Raw genomic sequence first — 19,796 nt, forward strand, 5'->3', positions numbered from 1 at the left:
TGTCGAGTTCCCTGAATGTCTTTCATAAATTGTTAACTGTTGAATGGGATGGCGCCAGACTATTTATGCAGTCTTATTTTACTGTCATTTTTTTTTTAAATCTGGCTTAAAACATTAGGGAACATTTAATTACAAATTTTAAATTATTCATTGAAGCAGACTTGAATTAATTATTCATTTACTTGCTTTCATTTCTCTTCGCAAGTTCAAAAAAAAGAAGATTTTACCTCACTTCCAATTCAATATGGCCGACTCGTGAATAAGGCCCATAGCAACATTAGCAATGCTGCAAACCTGGAAAATGGCTAACTGTGATCTAATCACTTGGAGAGGATGCGGCTTTTTATTTCAAATAATCAAATCTGCCACAAGGGCGGTCCCATGTTCAAACCCTGCTCCAGTCAATTTCTTTGTTCAACTTTCAATTTTTAATTCACTGACTCTATTTTCAATTTAGTGAAATCTTGCAGGCACCAAACGCAGCATGGAATGCACGATCAAGTTTGACTGAATACTGCTTGGAATTATTCGCCGAAGCTCATGCCCAGCGGATAGAAGACTTCGGCCGTGTCCTCCCCATCCAAATCTTCCCGGAGTCTCTCCGACAGCATGTGGGGCAGGGAGCGGGGCACGGAGTGGTTGATGAACCGTAGAGTCAGCTGATAGAGGAGGGAGCGCTGGCTTGGGGGCTTGCAGATCTCTAGGTGGTTGACGTCCAGGGAATGGTACTCACCATATCCAGGATCTGTTGGGGAAAGTGTATGGCAAGTCACTGGGAGCAATGTTTGGAAGGTCTAGAACAGAGTATGCCCATGTTATACTTTTATAAGTCTATGTACTGCGTGCCAGTGCACAACCAAAAGATGCTTCCTGGCACTTTCTGGCTCCAGTGGAGGGACACATCGTCTGCACGTGCTGGTTCACGCATATTGGGCAGTGTGCACAGGGCTAATACTATATTGATTCTGCACCAACTTGTGATGTCTTTGCGTGAGCGTCAGGCGCCTTCAGCAATGCATTCAGGAGATCTTCCAAGTGGTCTCCCCCAACTCTCCCTATTTAACTATTGAGGGGGTACTTGTCCATAAACTAGGCCAAACTTGAGTTAACTGAGTCAATCCTTACTTGGGTATCAAACAGCTGTTTTCCTTGTAGAGAATTGTGGTCCAATGTTTACAGTGTTCAATGCATGTGTTTTGGTACGTAGGTTCAACAAGAACATGTTGCTTGTGCTCTCGGGCAAGATACTTTACTACAATAGCCACTCTCTCCAGAGTATAAATGGAGTATAAATGGGTATGTGTGAGGGTAGTGACCAGATTACACTGATCTCGAACTACTGCAGCAAACTGGTCTAGTGGCCCGATGAACAGGTGTAATAACTGTGGAGCACTTAGTATACAGCATACATAAACACCACATTATTAATGTTTTACCAACTAATACTGAATGTGCCCATCTTACGTGAGGATTCGACAGGAACCACGACTGTCTTAACCCCGAGCCCAATACTCATGGGCTTGGTTTCGCCGAAGCTGAGCACGGGCAGACGTCTCATCTGCACAAAAGCCCGGAAACGGCCGTGAAGATTCTTCAGGGAGGGGGAATCTGATTGAAAAAGGGACAGAAAATATAAAAAAATAGCAATTTTTCAAAGGGAATTTGCGGATTGGAAATTCTCTTATGTTCCCTTTGCTGTTAAAGAACTACCAAAGAAAACATGGGGATATTAAAGCTCAGAGTATGACTACCTTGCCATGAGTACAAGTACAAGGCAACTTTTTCCACGAGTATGAGTAAGAGTATGAAGTATAATTCCATGAGTACCGGTACCTCATTGAGTACGAGTACATTTCTATGGGTACATACGCTCCCAAGGATATTTTGCTGTCAAACTAGGCATTAGATAAATGTGACCTACTGAGGCAAAATCAGGATTGTCCCCCAAACCTTGTTTTGAATAAGCAGCGCCCGAAGTCGGATATACTAGAAAATTATGTCAAAATCAGCATTGCTTTTTTTGTATTTTTGAGTAGCCAATGTATTCAAGATTCTCATTTTGCATTTGTTTGAGGAAAAAATAGCCCTAAAAGTGGAAAAACTGAAGAATGTTTTTCATTGCCATTGGCGGCGCAATACGTATTATTTTTTTCAAAGCTGTTTTTCTCGAAACGAGGTCAGCAAAGTTCGGCGGAACACTGTTGAAGTTCCTGCTGCGTATCTTTGGAATAAATTAAGCTTACAGAAATAAATTCGGTGTCATTTGCACTTAAGGCCAAAAAAAAAGTCTCCGGTTTCTGGTATGGAGCTTGCCCAAAAAGTGGTGCGGCGATGCGGCTTTTTTTTTTTTTTACCTGATTTTTTTGCTTCAAATGTCGGCTGATGACTGCAAATGGTGCCCGACTAAACTTTGTGCAAATATATGGGAGTCCAAAGAGGCCACATAAAGCTTATTCTCGACTATAACCCAATCTAAAAACACGTTAGAATTGTGCAGCAGCAGGAATCCAGTCAAACCAGTGAGTTTGGCAGTTTTGAGACATCATCTTTCATTGAAAAAAAAACTTTTTCATTTTGCCGACGCGCATGGCTACGGCGACGCGCGCGCATACCAGAAACCGGAGACTTTTTTGGGGGGGCCTAAACATGATGTATATAACTTGACAAGTCAAAGGTGGGAATTATTCCTCATGGCAGGTCACAAATGCAAAAGCCTACCTAATGGAGACGAATATTATCCCTGCATGTACCTCTAAAAAAAATAAAACTTTCAGTGGAAGAACAATTCCATGAGTGCGAGTATTTTATTCTTGCAAATACGAGAATGAGTACATTCTCATGAGTAAGAGGTCTTAAGTACGAGTACGAGTACTCAAACACTGCCTAAAACCAAAACTGGAAATGGTGTTTAGAGTGAACACGACCCCATAACAAATATGAGCCTCAACTGACCTTGGACTAGTTCCTTGACTTCTACTGATGGATAGATAAGGAGCTTGGCCTGCTGGGATGCTGCAGCCAGGGAGGAACCGTGGTGCGGCGTACTGAAGAACACCACGCCGTGCGTATTATCAGCAATATTCTCCAGTTCAGGTTGTTCGCAGGCATCCAGCAGCATCTGTTTTACCAGTAGTCCTGCGGTTACAAAAAAATTATGAGAAGTTGTTTGCTAATTAGGTTGCACTGCGAAAATGAGGTTAAACGTCCAGCATTCAGTCATGCACTTAAATCATTAAAGAAGTTGTGTAAACCAAATTGCCCCTCTCCCAAACACTCCAAAACTTTAATCCCATGGACATTTGAAAGATTTGTTTAACTCTCTTTTAAGTATATCTTACCTCCCATGGAATGGGACACCCATATAACAGGTCTCTGGCCCACACCTGTCCGATGCAATTTGTTTAGAATCTCTGCCGAACGGTTGGCCAGTGACCGTCTGCCGAAAAATAGGATTAGAACAAAAACAGAACTAAATTTGTACACTTTTTACAGTCTACATGCAGGGTAAATACAGGCATGTATGAATTTCAATAAAAAGGAAACTAGTCCAAAAACATGGGGAAAACAAGTCAGGTGTGTTTACAAACACAAATGCCCCGCAACCGTGACTGTTCCCATGACATAACACCACTCTTTAACATCAACTTACATGTACCTTGGCCACATGGAATGTTCATTGACAGCATTAGTGTCTTCTGTAGGTTTTATATGAATTAATCCCTAATCCCTATGATCTCAGAATAAATACAAGATTTTGATTGTTTTAGCCACTGTGACCTTGACCCTTGACCTTTTGGCCCCAAATGCAAAAGGCTTCTTAGGATTACCAAGGACAATCCACAAACCAAATTTGAAGTTCATATGTAAAGTATTTCTCAAGTTATCGCGCTGACAAAATTTCTATTGTTTCAGCCACTGTGACCTTGACCCTTGACCTTTCGGCCCTAAATGCAATAGGCTTCTTAGGATTACCAAGAACAATACACAAACCAAATTTGAAATTCATATGTAAAGTATTTCTCAAGTTATCGCGCTGACAAAATTTCTTTTGTTTTAGCCACTGTGACCTTGACCCTTGACCTTTCGGCCCCAAATGCAATAGGCTTCTTAGGATTGCCAAGGACAATCCACAAACCAAATTTGAAGTTCATATGTAAAGTATATCTCAAGTTATCACGCTGACAAAATTTCTTTTGTTTTAGCCACTGTGACCTTGACCCTTGACCTTTCGGCCCCAAATGCAAAAGGCTTCTCAGGATTGCCAAGGACAATCCACAAACCAAATTTGAAGTTCATATGTAAAGTATTTCTCAAGTTATCGCGCTGACAAAATTTCTATTGTTTTAGCCACTGTGACCTTGACCCTTGACCTTTCGGCCCCAAATGCAATAGGCCTCTTAGGATTACCAAGAACAATACACAGACCAAATTTGAAGTTCATATGTTAAGTATTTCTCAAGTTATCGTGCTGACAAGATTTGTCCGGACACACACACCCACACACCCACCCACCCACACACACACCCACACACCCACCCACCCACCCACCCACGGAAGGACAAGGCGGAAACAGTATGCCCCTTCGGCTTCGCCGCGGGGCATAAAAATGTGAAAGCAGGCAAAAAAGCCTAAAAACAGGCTAAAAATAAATAAAAATGTGGAAATTTGGGCAAAAAAACAACAGGAATTCCTGTTTAAACAGGAAGATTCTAATGCCTGGAAATCTGAAGGTCTGGGGTTCACGTCCCCAACATAAGTTTATCGGCGCTTCACACTTAGTGCTGTTGAACGCTTCGGGGAAAAAAATTCACAAGCTTTCTCAGGTGTGACTCGAACCCAAGGCCTAGATTACTAGTGCAGATGTCTAAAAAAACACACACACAAGTTTGTGGGGAGTGGCTGCAGCCACTAGCCGGTGGCTTCCATAGGTGCGCGTGTTATTTGTGGCCATAGCCATGCGATTCGGTTTGCCTAAACTTTCCCCTAGTCCACTTACTTGTCACTCTCGAAGGGGCACTTGGCGGACCACTCAGTTATGTGGGTGTCGTAGGAGATGGTCAGTATGCGCATTTGGGAACAGTCCTTGGACAACCAAGTCTAGGGTATTTGAAAAGCAGAAAGTAATTTCTTCATTTGTGTCAGTTATACCTTCCTTGTCTTGAAATAGGGGGTTTATCAAAACAAAGGTAACGCAAAAGTAACGGGTTAATATATAGAAGTTATGAACTTGAACAGTGGCGTACATCTGTGCCGGTGAGTGGGGGGATGGGGGATGACCACAATGCAAAAAATTGCCCGGCCATGGGGGGGGGGGGGGGGGGGGGACTGGGCCTGGACACCACATTACAATAGGGAGCTCTCTTCAGGATATAGATGTATATCAACATGAATACTGGCGCTTACATCAAAACAGCGCATTTTAAAAGCTTTTGTACTTTTCAGTGCTATTGAATACATTTGGGTTGCTGGGATGTTCGAAAAATACCTCAAAATCCGCATTTTGTTTTTCTCATCATGAAAAAAGTGGGGGGAATGATGAAATAGCCCATCCCCCCCCCCCCCCCCCCGGTCTAAAAGTACGTTTTTTTTTATTTTTTTATATATCCCCCATCCCCACTGGGATTTACGCCCCTGAACTTGAACTTTGCCAAAGTGGCTCCATCTTAAAGGGTACTTCATTAGCTTTTCATTGATATCTTATTTGCATCTCTCCAGTCACGGATGACAATTAGAGCACCATTGATTTCAAAATAGAGGCTAATAAATCCTTGTTTCAAAGTTTGCGTGTATGTACGCATACACAATGTGAAACAATTGAATGATCGATAACGGTTACGGATAGCTAAACGTATGCGTACATTTATCCATTTGGATGCAAAACCTCTGTATTAAAGGTAACATCCATCATTTGTAATTTGTGCATTATGTTCTTTTGAAGCAACAAAAGTGTTCAAAATCTAAAGAAGGGTGCTGAACAACTTACCTGATGAAATTTCAGCTCAGTGAATGCTGTATATTCTGAGAAAACAATATTCTAGGATCTCGATTTCAAATCAAAAGTTGCTGAGTCATGTTTTGAATCGGGCCTGAGCCGATTGCAGCTACACGATGTCGCGCACTAAACCGACAAATTATATAAATTGCGCCTGTGTGTGCATCGTGTCAAAGCTTCGCCAAATAAAAATAAAAAACTACTAACGGAAATTTAGATGCATCGTTGGAAAGGCCTTCTTTCATTGATTTCTTCAAAATGACAGCTTGCCAGAATGAATAATTTCACAGGGAGTTTAGTCCCATCACTATCTTAAACCAAGTATGCTTTTCAACAATAATTATGTCAGTTACTTTTTGGATAGCTGCAAATGATGGACTGTACCTTTAAAAGACACTCTCTAAACTGAAGATAAGAATTCATGTCTCAAGTTTACCTTAGGCCAGCAATCTGTCCATTCCTCATCAGCTAGGTTCATCTCTTCCTCCTTGCCCTCCTCCTGCTGTGACTCTTTGGTTGTCTTGCTCACCTTGTCCTGCTGCCTCCACGTCTTGAAGGCTCCGCCCAGGAGGCCGTGCACAAATACCACATCAGCCTCCAATGCTTGCCTGAAGAAAAAAAATTAAAACAAAAATTAAAACAAACACGAAATTGCAAAACTCTTGTACAAAAATGGCACATAGAGATAACTTAGCAACATTTGTCTATATGAGATCAAGAAGGTTACCCAAAAATATCTGAAAATATCTGCAACTTTTCCAGCCAGCCATGGTGAAATGCAAAAAGGTAAGAGCTAGAGCTAATTAAATCAAAGGTATTAGCAACTGCTGAGCCACATTTTAAGCCCATTTCTGGCAAATTCTACTGACATGAAATCAAATTGGCGTAGATACTTTTCTTGATTATCCTTTTTCATACCTTTCCCTTTTTTCCTTGTCTTTTTCTAAGGGTGAGTGTGTTTGTGGGAGGTGGAATGTTTCAGGGGTGTTGACTGCATGTTTGAAATGTTTCGGAAAAGCTTTTTTAAAAGTAGTGGGATCTCCGTACCTCGTTCTGGTTTGGGGGTGCAGTAGAAAGATACCGTCATCAAACTTCTCCGTCACGGCATCGCGATCCAGATTGACCAGGGCCCTGGCAGCGTGGGCAGCCAGAGGGATACAGTCCGACTTCACCCAGGAGGCAAGGACAGTAACCCAGCCTAGAAGAAACCCAAGAAGGTGGTTTAAAAAAGTATAGTTTCTAATAATAACACCCACTCAAAATTCAAAGAAGAAAGTTCAAAACCTAACCTATTGAAGTTTCAGCTCAAGGGATATTACACTCTTCGAGAAAACAGTGAAAACCCATGCACAATACAACCTTTTGATCATGAAACGCAATTTCATCTATATGTAACTCTTGACTTCCAAAATCAGTGAATTGGAAATCACCTACATTTCTTGATTTATTCTAACTGACGGCAAGCCAGATGGAATAATATGAAAGTATGTTTAGTACCAGTAGGATCTTTAATGCAAAGAAGATTTTGATTATAATTTGGTAGGTTACATTTGGGATAAATGCAAATGATCCTATATGCCTTTAAAGACAGGTAATCATGGACCTATATAAAATTAATTTTGGGTCATTCTATAAATTTAGAGTGCCAAAATGTGACATTTTTACTGTGCCTGTTACCTCCAAACTTTGTAATTTACCATTCAAGTATCTTAGAAATGATTTCAAAATAAGTTGTATTTGTTGGGTAGGTTGTTCGCTATTTATAATCACTCTTGGATTGAGAATTATAAAATCATAGATGTCATGAGACAATTTTTTTCTGCAGCAGCTCGAGATCAGCGCAAACTGGTCTCAACCTTCCCAGGTACCCATTTATACTCCTGGGTGGGGAGAGGCAATTGTAGTGAAGTGTCTTGCCCAAGAACACAAGCACCATGTTCCCCGTTAGGGTTCCAACCCACATACCGATGGCACATGAGTCAAACAACGTATAACCACTTGACCACAGCATTTTATGTCACTCTGGGGTTTTTTTCATTTTTGGAGCTCGTTTTTCATTAAAAGATTTATTAAACTGCATATTTAACACCCACCTGCCTGTACAATCTTGGAATGTAGATGCTCATTGAGCGCCATGTTAGCTAGGATGCGAGCGATGTAGCACTGAATCTTGAGACTGCCCTCTGCCGCCTTGGAGTTGCGTAGCTTCATCAGTAGCTGCAGGCCTCCATGATTGGCAATCTCCTCACAATGGCTGGGAACCTTTGAGAATTCATATCAACTTAAGTCAGGGAAAAATTTCTTCACTTCAACTCTTTATTGATGTAATGATGTGAAACATCCAGGCTTTTCAATATGGTTTATTTGATGATTTGTAAACAAAAGCTGTATCCCATGATCTCAGCATCCTTATATAGGGTTCCCAGCACTTTATGAAAACAAAATTTCCCCAAGTTTGCCTTGATATTTCCCTGACAATTTTCCAAATTCCATGAGAAATATTTTCACTTTAACGAGGTTGCTGGGAAGTCAAGAGGTGGCGTAGCGCAGCCAATTGTTATTGTCTGGAGAGGTGTGTCATATTCACGCTGCATAAACACTAACAGCTACCACAGGCAATCAGTCTATGGACACAACTTGGACACGTGGCACAAGATGCACATACGCCAAACTGGCAGAAACCTTTCCCTTTTGGGGTCACTGTTGAATTCCCTGATTGAGTTGAGTTTTCCCTGATTTTGGTGTTTTCCCCAAATTCCCTAAGTTTACCCTGACCAGAATGGAAACTAATTTTCAAGGTTTTCAATGATTTTCCAGAGTGGCTAGGATCCTGGCATACAGTTGGACATTGCCATTTTGGCTCAAAACAGCTAAAATCAATCATAGTAAACACGCAAATAAAATCAAATCAAATCAAAAAAAAAAGGTAACCACCTCTTCCCTCACAGGTACCCATACTACTCCTAGGCAGGGAGAAACAATGAGTGACAAACTGTCTCGCCGCAAGGGAACACGCACCACAACCCCACGCTGGACTCGAACCCACAACCTGCAGAATTACCCACAGACCACAAATTCAATGCTCCAGACCACTAGACCACGGCACTTCCCCTTATTCCCACTGTCACCTCTTGAGGGGGTGGTTTACCTCTGAGTGACTGACGAGAGCCTGCAGGTTGACTGTCTCCCTCGCCTCCTCGGGGATCTTGCTGAGCCCCGTAACAAAGGTCAAGGTGTTGCCGCCGAAACACAGCGCCCCAGTCTAGGGGGAAAGGCATATAAAAATTCACACAATCAATCCCTGGAGCATGTTTGATTTTGCGGCCGACTTTTCTATGACTTTTCCAGGACAAAATAACGGCATTTTCTTGACCAATTCCTACGCTGTTTTGCATCTCAGAGGGCTTTTTACAACACACTGGCCAGTCATCACATTGAAAATAAAGGTCTAGATACAGTGTGCATAACTATCAACAAGATGGCCTCCACCTCCCCTCACAGCCATCCGATCCTCCCACTTTTCCAGGTTAAAGTTAATGTTGCAAAACATGTACAGGGGAACCCCGCTATAACGAACATCACGGGATCCACAGAAATTGTTCGTAATAGCGATCGTTCGGTATAGCGATTTTAAGCTGCCGGTGCTCCGGTATTCATTTTGCAATAAATAGCGCCCTTCAGAACTTCACCCTGCATGCCCTGGTACTTCTAATTACTGAAAGCTGACTTTGAACTCATGCCGACTATTGAATAATGTAACTACACAGATTGTGAGCTTACTACCGGTACCTACAGCAATGCATGGCTTTCCCCTTCTATTCCTTGGGGAAATAATAGCCACTCTTCGGTCTTCTGTTGACATTTTTCAACAGCAATATTCGGTATATTTTGTACACAAAAATCAAGAGCCAAGGACGATGTTCGGTATAGCCGAATGTTTGGTATAGCGGTGTTCGGTATAACGGCGTTCCACTGTACATGTATAAGGCATCATGTCACCATCTTCCTAGCATTTTATGGTACATGGTACTTTTTCTTGATATATCAACTTTCAATGATGTCCTTATAAAATTATCAAAATTCTGTGACTTTTCCATAACTTTCCATGATAGCTTTAAATTCCAGGATTTACCATGAATTTTCCGTGACTGTGGGAACCCTTTGAATGAAGATCAATGGATTAAGGTTCTCGCTTAAACTTGTTCTCAGATTACAATTCAAAAATTACCACACATTCAGCCCTCTTGAATGAGCAGTCACTTCGGGTGGTGTCAACTTGACCCGTCAGTAACTTTGGTACATCTGTACAGATTGTGGACTCGAAATTAAAAGTGAACTGAACTTGTCGAATTCAAACCCAAATTTTACCAGCATCACATCACTGGAAAAACATGGGGACTGTTAATATAAAACATTATTTAAGGAGAATTAAGTAAAAACTGACCTGATCATGGGCTTGGACTGTCTTCCCTTCTGTCATGGCCCTCAGGGTGAAGAACTCCGTACATCGGTCAATCTTGTCTCTCGGTAGAGCACCCAGAAGCTTCTTGAAACCTTCCTCTGTGCTCTCCTAACAAGGAAAATTCATTAAAATGTTGAATTTTTTTCAATTGTTTCTACCACTGATCCTTGCGTTTGTAGAGATTGATAGTAATTCCTTAATTCAAAAATTCTGAACTAGAAATCGTGCTCACTCTCCGGAATTTGGTTCAGAACGTTTGAGTACCCATAAGGCTCAAATTAAGCATACCAAATACGGAGTCGGTAAGGATCGCTTGCAGCTATAATTATAATTTTTGACTTATTTTGTACGCTTTAACTGGGCAGTAAACAAAGTATAAATAAAACTGTAGTTTCCCCATGAATATAATACCAAAATCAACGTGTTCACATCAACATGTAGGTGATTACAAAGACTTTTAACAGAACAGGCATATGGGTAATTCCGGCATTATGTCCGTGACAGAGCTTTTAAGAGCTCAGTGAATAGACCTGAAAATGTATTTTTCAAATCGTATGCATCCATTTTCTAGTAATGGCCAAGGAGATTACAGACTAGGAGTTTTGGATCATTTCTCTGAATCATTAATTAGATTTCATGGTTAACTTGGCTCTGTCACGGATTTTACACTTCCTTTTATAATGCTGGAATTGCTCTTTAACACAACGATGAATTTGAAAATTCAGGATTGTATAGTCCATTTCCAATTAAGAAACAAAAACTTCACAAACCTTGAAGTCATTCAGAGAGGGCGGGGCCAGAAAGAACCTGGTATCCACGTCAGCTGACCTGGCTAGACCAATCAGTGTCCTTTGATCACACGCTTGTGCAATGGCTCTATATTCAGCGTCTGATGAAAACCAAAAAGGAATTTTATTTAACTCATTACAAACGAACTCACCAAATTAAATTAAAAGTCTTATTAGTTGTCAGTTCCGGATTTGGGAGCAATGAACCATTGACCAGAGTTGGAATTGACTCGGTCACAAGTCACAACAAGTCATCACAAAGCAATCACAAGGCAATCACAAGGCAATCACAAGGCAATCACAAGGCAATCACAAGGTAATCATAAGTCAATTACAAGTCAATCACAAGTCAATCACAAGTCAATGACAAAGCAATCACAAGGCAGTCACAAGGTGATCACAAAGCAATCACAAGGTAATCACAAGCACCTACACTATGCCCAAGAAAATAATAACACAATCAACACGTACAATAATTTGAAAAAAGGGAAAGTTTTTAAGAAATGAAAAACTAATGATGGTTACCGAGCCAGTGGTGTTTCTTGGCCAGTTTAGCCACCGCAGCTAGTCTGCGTTGCGGGTTGTCTGACTGGGCCCTCTTGAGTAAACGCCAGGGGTCGTCGCTCGTCCGGTCCAGGGGTAACTTGGAGAGGACTGTTTGGGGGTAGAAAACAACGAAAACCAAGAAATTGGCAGAAGGCCAGATGCCGTACATTGAGGAAACTTTCAACCAATTAACAAGGCAAAGCAAGCCTAGTAAAGTCGGTCTCAAAGAACAAAATTCGGAAAGAGCATTGCAACCTGACGCTACTTCAGCGGTTGTGTACAAAGTCTACAGAGAGTCTATAGAAATGTTCTAAGTATTTCCTGACAAAAGTGGAAAAGTTTCTCAGTCCCAGATTCATGTCTTATCATCATTGTTGCAATGACTGACCTTCAATGAGATGATATATAAAGCAAAAAGCAGCGTCGGGTTGCAACATTCTTTCCCAAATTCTATTCAAACGATTCAGATTGGCTATTCACTGGAAGTTTTTCAGCGCATGATGCCTGTGCAATGTGCAGAACTAGTCCATTAATTGGTATTACAAAAGGTAAACAAAGAAATAGACAGGAGCGGGGTTGGAACCTGCGACCTCCAGAACATTATACAGGGGCTTTACCAACTGAGCTATCCAGCCCTACGTTGGCGGTTCCCCAATATGTCACTATCAATGTTTCAAGAACTTGTTAACAATTTCGTTAGCGTTATAAAAACAAAAAGGACAATTTGAGTCTACTTTAAGAATCCTACCATCTGGGTGTTTGTCTTCAAGGAAGTGCTCCAGGATTGACAACCTCCATTTGACTTTACTCCTCATTTGGGTAACCAGGTCATCTGATGGTAAACAGGTAATGTAATCCAAGTTAATATGTTAGTTAAGGTAAGTTGATAGTTGTTCATTCCAATAAATGTTGGTCTCCGTTGTGGAGCAAGCATTGCAGTATAGTACAACATATGCAGCCAGCATATGTAGTAAAACTAGCCTCCCTCGAATGCCCCATGGAACACAGAGGAAGGCCAGTTTCACTACACCAAGAGATAAAGCAGTCAATATTGGTATAATGTTTGTATATTGTGTACAACGAATTAGCTCACTAGGAATTTAACATAGCTCTATGGGATGTACATTTGCTGAGTGTTTTTCTCCTTTATAGCTTAATGAAAGTGGGTCCTTTTGAATAGTTTAGTTTTTTTTTTAAACTTTCTTATCTATTCTCATGACAAATGGGTGGACACACAGGGTAACGCACCTCCAGGGGGAGTTGGGCTGATATATATGTAGGTCTGTCGCTGGTCTGGTATCGATGCATCCGTCTTGAAGTGGACTGATTTGTCCAGGCTGATCCACTCACGGTATAAAATAAAACCTCCCCTGAAAAAAAAATGAAAAAGGGGAAAAAGGGAAAAACAAAATCATCTCAGTATTCAAAACCTATGAGTTTCTCAATATACATTGTATAATCACAATAGAAAACACAAAAATAATAATTAAAAATCCATCAACAATTATTTCAAAATAAGGTCAGACTGCTGACAGAACAGAAAAACAAATAAACAAACCAATAAAAATCAAGGAATTTTGAGTCTTGAAGTGAAACGTTTCTCTGAAGTTTTGTCCCAATGCTGCCAATATTCTGTACAACCAGAAAGTAAGAGGTAAATTTGGGAGAAATTGGAGAGTTGTGGGGAAAAAAGGGAATGCTTGGGTAATGGGCCTTATTCACGAGTCGGCCATATTGAATTGAAAGCGAGATAAACTCCTCATTTTTGGGCCTTGCCAAACCACAAAAAGTTAATTACACATTATACCAGTCTGCTCTAATGAATATTTTTTGATTTGTGATTAAACATACCTTAATGTATTAAGCAACAACAAAAATGAAAGGCTAGAATGTTTAAGGTCAGACTGGCTGACAGAACAGAAAAACAAACAAACAAACAAACAAACCAATAAAAATCAAGGAATTAGGATTCTTGAAGTGAGATTTTCTCTGACCATCCCATTCAACAGTTAACAATTAATAGTGTCCATTCAGGGAACCAGACCAACATGGCTTTCTTGTGAAATAAAGTCCATTGACCCCGCATGCAGAATATCAGGCCAAAAAGTTTCAATGAAAAAAAACCCAGATTTTTTTGGTAACTTTTTTCTATGCATGTAGGTATGGCCACGGCACAGAGTTTAGTCCAGTGACTGGTCATAGGGGGTTCTCGAAACAGTTGCTTCGGCTTCGGTTCAGCTTCGTCTTCAGTTTGGCTTCTTCTTCGGCTTTGCCTCCTACCTCTGAAACACTGAGAGGCAAACTAAATGAAAATATTCCAACTTTTGGCTTCATATCAACCTAGTGAATGTTCCTGAAGCATAACAGGCACCAAGAGTCCCCAAAGCTGGAGTCCCCAAAGTTGGGGCCTAAAATGTCATTAAATCGAAGACAAAGCCAAAGCCAGAAGTGATAGACTGGGGCTAACCCTATCCCAGCAGTTGCTACTACAGCAGCCAGTCGTAGCCTCCTCTTCTTAATGCTCCATCCGCTCACGGCTGCCTGTGTTGTTACTCTGCTGCTCAGGCTTCGTCCAAAGATGAGGTTGAACATCCAGGTGATGAACCGTCAATCAACTGCTTGAAAAAATTAAAACAAAAGAGGACTTAAAGAGAATATTCAACAGTTGCAAAAATCAAAAAAAAAAAACTACCACATTATCTTGAAATAACTTACTGGACTGTTAATGAATGACAGTCCGAAGCATTCCGTCAAATCGTAGCACCTGGTGTACTGAAATTTTCAAGAAAAGTGGTATTTGTATCAATTTCCAACGCTGGTCGGCTGACCAGCGTTGGAAGAGCTATGCACAAGTCAATTTTTCCTGAAATCAAAATAGCAGCCTCAAACAAGGCGTGTGCGACGAGGATGTTTCCCAAATTGAACTTCGGTGAAATTTCTCTTTTCTCCCCAAAGGTATGTGAACATAACTTGCAGACTTATCACTGCCCTTGAGTCTATGACAATGATGAGTGTGTTGTGTGGCTGAACCTTTTTCAAGAAAATTTTGTAGGCCAGCAAATCAAATCTTAGAGTAGTGACTGAAAGGGTAATCCTTACCTTTAGAAGGTTAAAAGACTCACCAAAACAGCTGACTAAATGACACTCAAAATTGACCTTCCGATATTTCTTGACACATTTTGTGGAAAGGGTGCAGGGCAAGACAAGGTTTAGACAATAATTTAGATAAACGGATAAGATTAAGCGGTGGGCTTCTCCAAAAAAGCAAGCTTGTCAAGTGGAGAAGTCCATTATGTGTAGAAAATCTGGGGTGGGATATTAGAGGTGAAAATCACCTGAAAATGGACAATTTTTGAGAGGAGCATGTCAGCTGGAGTTACCATGGTTACTCAAGTTAAGTTTTGGGTAATCCTTACTTTGAGGACACCTCTATTTTTTACGAGTTCTGTTCAAAACTGACTTTTGCAGATGACTGTCCAGTACCAAAGTGACTTTTGCAGGCCAAAGAAGTCTTTTTTTCTTCAGACAAACTCATGTTAGAATTTTGAAAGCACTTTCAAAGAAAATGTGACTTTCCTACATTTTTTTGCAGTTCGCCATCTTGCTTTTTAATTTTTTAAATATATTTTCTGTTTGTCATCGTCGTCTTTAACCCCTCATAAATCAAAGCCCTGCCCTCTTTCTACAAAATTAAACCTGCTGATATTCAAGAGGTGTCATTGCCAAATGTTCAAAATCATAATGTCACTTTTGATTGTCATTTAGTCAGCTGTTTTGGTGAGCATTTTAACCTTGTATAGGAAAGGGGTCCTAAAGGTAAGGATTACCAAGTTTTGAACAGAAACTCGTATTAAAAATAGAGGTGTCCTAAACTAAAAATTAGGCCCTACCAGTGAAAGAATATCAACGAATCAAACATACGTATTTACGAAACTTGAACCCTAGTGTGTCATTCGTTCAGTGATTTCCTCCACGTGCTCTTTTCACATCACCGTAGCTTAAGTGTTGGAAATCAGTCTGCAGTGCCACTTTTCGTTGTTTACAGAGTTACCATTCCATGGGCGCCGCCATTTTTATTGAAGCAGGACCATATTTGACACTAGGGGGCGCTCTTCTGCCACTGTAAGCCTTAGTCTTGCCGCCGACTAACATTTTTTCAAGTTCTTTCTCAATAAGACCGGAATATCAGACCCTCTTAATTTTTGTGATTCGTCAGCACGAGAAAAGTACCAGCCTTACTGAAGTCAACCTTATAATTGAACAAAACTGACAACACACTCGACGATGTCCGGATGATATTCTCAAGAAATATACCTACAATCCTGGCAAAATCTCGCTGGGCCCCCAACCCCCTGACCCCGCCCGTTCTATGCTGTCTCTCATTGCGCGGTGTGTGGTCCATCAGCTGGAGGGAACAACATTGACCGAAGGAGCGGGGGAGCAGGGAAGTGGGTGACAGTGGCAGGCTCAGGAAGTGTCTCAACAATTTTGGCCGGGATTGTAGCCCGGGCAAAATTGGGCTTAATAGAATTAACTGTCATTGACATGCAGGCGCGGATCCAGAGAGTTTTTTTTTGGGGGGGGGGGGGAGTCGAACCCCTCCCCTGCTCCTACAAAGCAAAGTAAAGCTAATCTGAAGCGATTATTATGCGTCTGACGGGCCTGAATCTGACGAGTCTGAGCCCCCCCCCCCCCCCCGGCAGAAGTTCCTATAGATCCGTCTGTGACGTTAAGTTGGTAAATATAATTATGAATTGTGATATCGACTTGTTGATTTTTCATTGTTGATCACCGTGGAATGACCGCGCCTGTGGTCAAAAGACCACCAGAGCGGGAGCTTGACCGATGGAGGGAGGGGGGGGGGGGCAGCTAGGCAGCGTGATATTCAGCTGATGGCTCGTCTGTTTATCAGTGGCATTTTGACATCTTGCACTACTGCACTACTGATGCACATCATGAACAACGCCCTACGTTTTATTTTATTTTTATAATTTTTTTTTTTATAGAATTCAGGATGAACACGTACTGCTCACATTATTTTTCAGGAAAATAATGATTTATTACAGGCTAATGAAAGACTGTTGGAAACAGCGAACGGAACAGAGGCCTGATTAACAGTGTTAACAAACAAATCTGTAAAAAAAAAAATCCTTTTCTAAAGACGTCCATATAATGTTGAAATAGTAGTGTCGGAGTTGAGAATCTGTATCTGTCCAAATACCGTAGAAGTTAGGTGCAGATACAGACGGGGTTGAAACACCCCCTGCCCCGGCGTTGAAAAACGAAATGTACAATTATTTTAATACCGACATGGTCCGCTTATCCGCAACAATCGGATATGAACAGCTGACGGACCTGGACATCCCCCCCCCCCCCACAAAAATTCCTGGTCCGCCCCTGAACGCACATATGATGCCTTTTCAAAAAAGCCTACATAATCACGGTGTTCAATGTTGCGTAATGATGATTATTGTTACACAATTCACACGCAGAATTCTAAGGAAGCCGAATGGCCTAGTGGTTAGATTCGTCGTCTTCGAATCGCGGAGCCCGGGTTCGAATCCCGTCGGTGTCTTTTTGCTTTTCAACGCACGCATTCAGTCATTATAAGATGTTTATTTTCCCATCGTAAATCACCAACGGTACCTTAGCTTAATCGGTAAGCACTGCGGCTGGTAATGTCCGTGAGTTCCAGGTTGGCGCCTTCGTACAGGTTCAGGGCATGTGGTCCACTCGGAGGATCAGGGCTTAGGGTGCCGCCCTGTTACTCCCTTAGCTCTTTGCTTTTACATGGTGCCTGGCCCTCCGGGGTTATATGGATGGACAGGGAAGGAAGTGTGTATTGGCCGGGAACGCCGAGATCCCGGAAGAGCCCTAAGGGGTTGGCTGGGGCATTGTTATGGCTCAGACCGACCCCTGAATGCTTGGCTAGCACATAACTTTTTGAATTTTTTTTAGCCTCTGTTTATTCTTTTACTTTGGTTTCTCAAAAATAATTCGCAAAAATAGGAAAAACGAACCCCCCCAAAAAATTTGAGACCTAGCCCAGGACTCCCTGGGCATCGAGTTCTGTGGGCGACCCGCTTCGGCCCGACGCGGAGCACTGGCGCGGATAATAGCACTCTGCGGCGCTTCCAAAACCCCGGCGTGGGTCACTCCCGCCTTACACGTACCCCGCAAGACAGCACGGCTGGCCCCACTGGAGCGGGGGCCGGTGTCACGGTCTCACTTCTCCGGCGTGCTAGCTTCTCCAAAAGGGAAATTTCGCTTCAACACGCATGCACAAAATTGCGCAGTAGTGTACATTTTCGTCACTGTATTAGTGTGCCGAGTTCTTCGGGGCTGTACTTGTGTACGTTAGATCTTAAGATATTTGTATGCATAGAATTTTCGTGGCGCGCACTATTAACTCCCAATATTAAAGACTTGAAATGCACATGTAATTTAGTCCGTGGTTGCAAAAATAAGGACAAAATGGACCACGAACGAGCACGGACCAAGGATCGAGTTCGTTCTTAATTATTCCTCCATGAACACACACTCATGCATGACGCTGGGAACACAAATCAGAATGCTTGCAAGACCATGGAATGACTTGACCCACAGGAAGTGTTACATAACACATTCTTGGGTATCCCTCACTGTACGTGTTATTCATTGGTAGACTTCAGAAAACAGCCCGAGGAAAAGGAAGCACAGCGGACACATGAGCATGAATCGTGCCAAACGTGCACTGTAATGTGCTCAATTATCCGCCAAATCAACCCGGAGAAGCTAGCACGCCGGAGAAGTGAGACCGTGACACCGGCCGGGGACAACCAAACCTCGGCCCCTTGGACGGCCGGGTTTTTCTCTCTCTGATCGATAATGATCCTTCCGGAGGTTCACCTACGGAAACCTTACGACAGTTTTACTTCCTCCGAATGTTTAACGCGTACGGACGAATAATTACGAACGCCTTGACCAATGCTAGAGGAATTTTCGCAGGGGGGTAGAGGGGGGGGGGTCCCCAGCAAAACAATTTTGAATGTATCACCAAATTCACATCACCAAGGCCAACTCGTGGGACTGAAAACAAGAAATAAAAAAAATAAAATAAAACTAGAAATGTGTTTGTGGACAAACACAAGCTGTTTCGGATATTTGAAATACTCTGTGCACGTGATGAACACTGATGAAGTCACTTCGAATGTCAAAAGTCAATCAGACAAACAGTGCCAAAGTACATGGTTTGCAGAAAAACGAGTACATAAAACCTATGGGGAAAATGCGTCTTTAATGTGAAGTAACCTTACACCTGATGATGTCACGATCACGAATTTCTTTTAGGACCATCTGTGGATGGTAGTCTAAGTGTGTACGAAGTCTAACGTTGATCGGATTTACGAAAGTGCCAAAGTAGAATGTTTTAAAACGTGTACAAACCCTATGGGAAAAAATGCATCTTTAATGTGACGTAACCCAACACCTGATGACGTCTTGATCACAAATTTCTTCTAGGACCATCTGTGGGTGATGGTCTAAATGTGTGCCAGGTCTAAAGTACATAGAATTAACGAAAGTGCCTAAGTGGAGTGTTTTAAAAGTGTACAAACCCTATGGGAAAAATACATCTTTGATGTGACGTAACCTGACACCTAATGACGTCACGATCACGAATTTCTTCCAGGACCATCTGTGGGTGATGGTCTAAGCATGTATCAAGTCGGAGGTCGATCGGATTTACGTAGAGGCCAAAGTGGAGTGTTTTAAAACGTGTACAAAACATATGGGGAAAAATGCATCTTTAATGTGCCGTAACCCAACACCTGATGACGTCACGGTCACAAATTTCTTCTAGGACCATCTGTGGGAGGTGGTCTAAGTATGTATCAAGTCTGAGGTCGATCGGATTTTGAAAAGTGGCAAAGTGGACTGGTGGAAGAAACGTGTGTTAAACCTATGGAGAAAAAGTCTGAAAAAGGAGAAGAAAAAAAAAAAAAAAAAAAAAAAATCTTAACGAAAACAA

General features: G+C 41.8%; 1 protein-coding gene across 1 annotated transcript; it reads right to left on the reverse strand.

Moving 5' to 3' along the window:
• Positions 1–208: 208 nt before the first annotated feature.
• LOC119740012 (protein SERAC1-like) lies at positions 209–15,885 on the reverse strand. The gene is made up of 16 exons (XM_038215201.1): positions 15,710–15,885; positions 14,256–14,403; positions 13,037–13,158; positions 12,537–12,620; positions 11,768–11,896; positions 11,225–11,343; positions 10,437–10,562; positions 9,141–9,254; positions 8,086–8,254; positions 7,040–7,190; positions 6,429–6,600; positions 4,997–5,097; positions 3,339–3,436; positions 2,953–3,135; positions 1,465–1,608; positions 209–745 (listed from the first exon to the last, which is right to left on the reverse strand). The coding sequence occupies exons 2-16, from the start codon at positions 14,378–14,380 to the stop codon at positions 525–527; spliced, it is 2,058 nt and encodes a 685-aa protein (XP_038071129.1). The 5' UTR covers positions 14,381–14,403; positions 15,710–15,885; the 3' UTR covers positions 209–524.
• Positions 15,886–19,796: the final 3,911 nt, after the last annotated feature.

Source organism: Patiria miniata, unplaced genomic scaffold (assembly GCF_015706575.1).
Source record: "Patiria miniata isolate m_02_andy unplaced genomic scaffold, ASM1570657v1 HiC_scaffold_4, whole genome shotgun sequence".
Classification (NCBI taxonomy): Eukaryota; Metazoa; Echinodermata; class Asteroidea; order Valvatida; family Asterinidae; genus Patiria; species Patiria miniata.

Coding starts and splice junctions, on each gene's coding strand:
- LOC119740012 (XM_038215201.1), bottom strand. CDS start 14,380: ATGTTCAACCTCATCTTTGGACGAAGCCTGAGCAGCAGAGTAACAACA. Junction 10,563..11,224: donor CCTCTCTGAATGACTTCAAG/GTTTGTGAAGTT, acceptor TTTCCTTGTTAG/GAGAGCACAGAGGAAGGTTT. Junction 6,601..7,039: donor CACCCCCAAACCAGAACGAG/GTACGGAGATCC, acceptor TTTTTTCTTCAG/GCAAGCATTGGAGGCTGATG.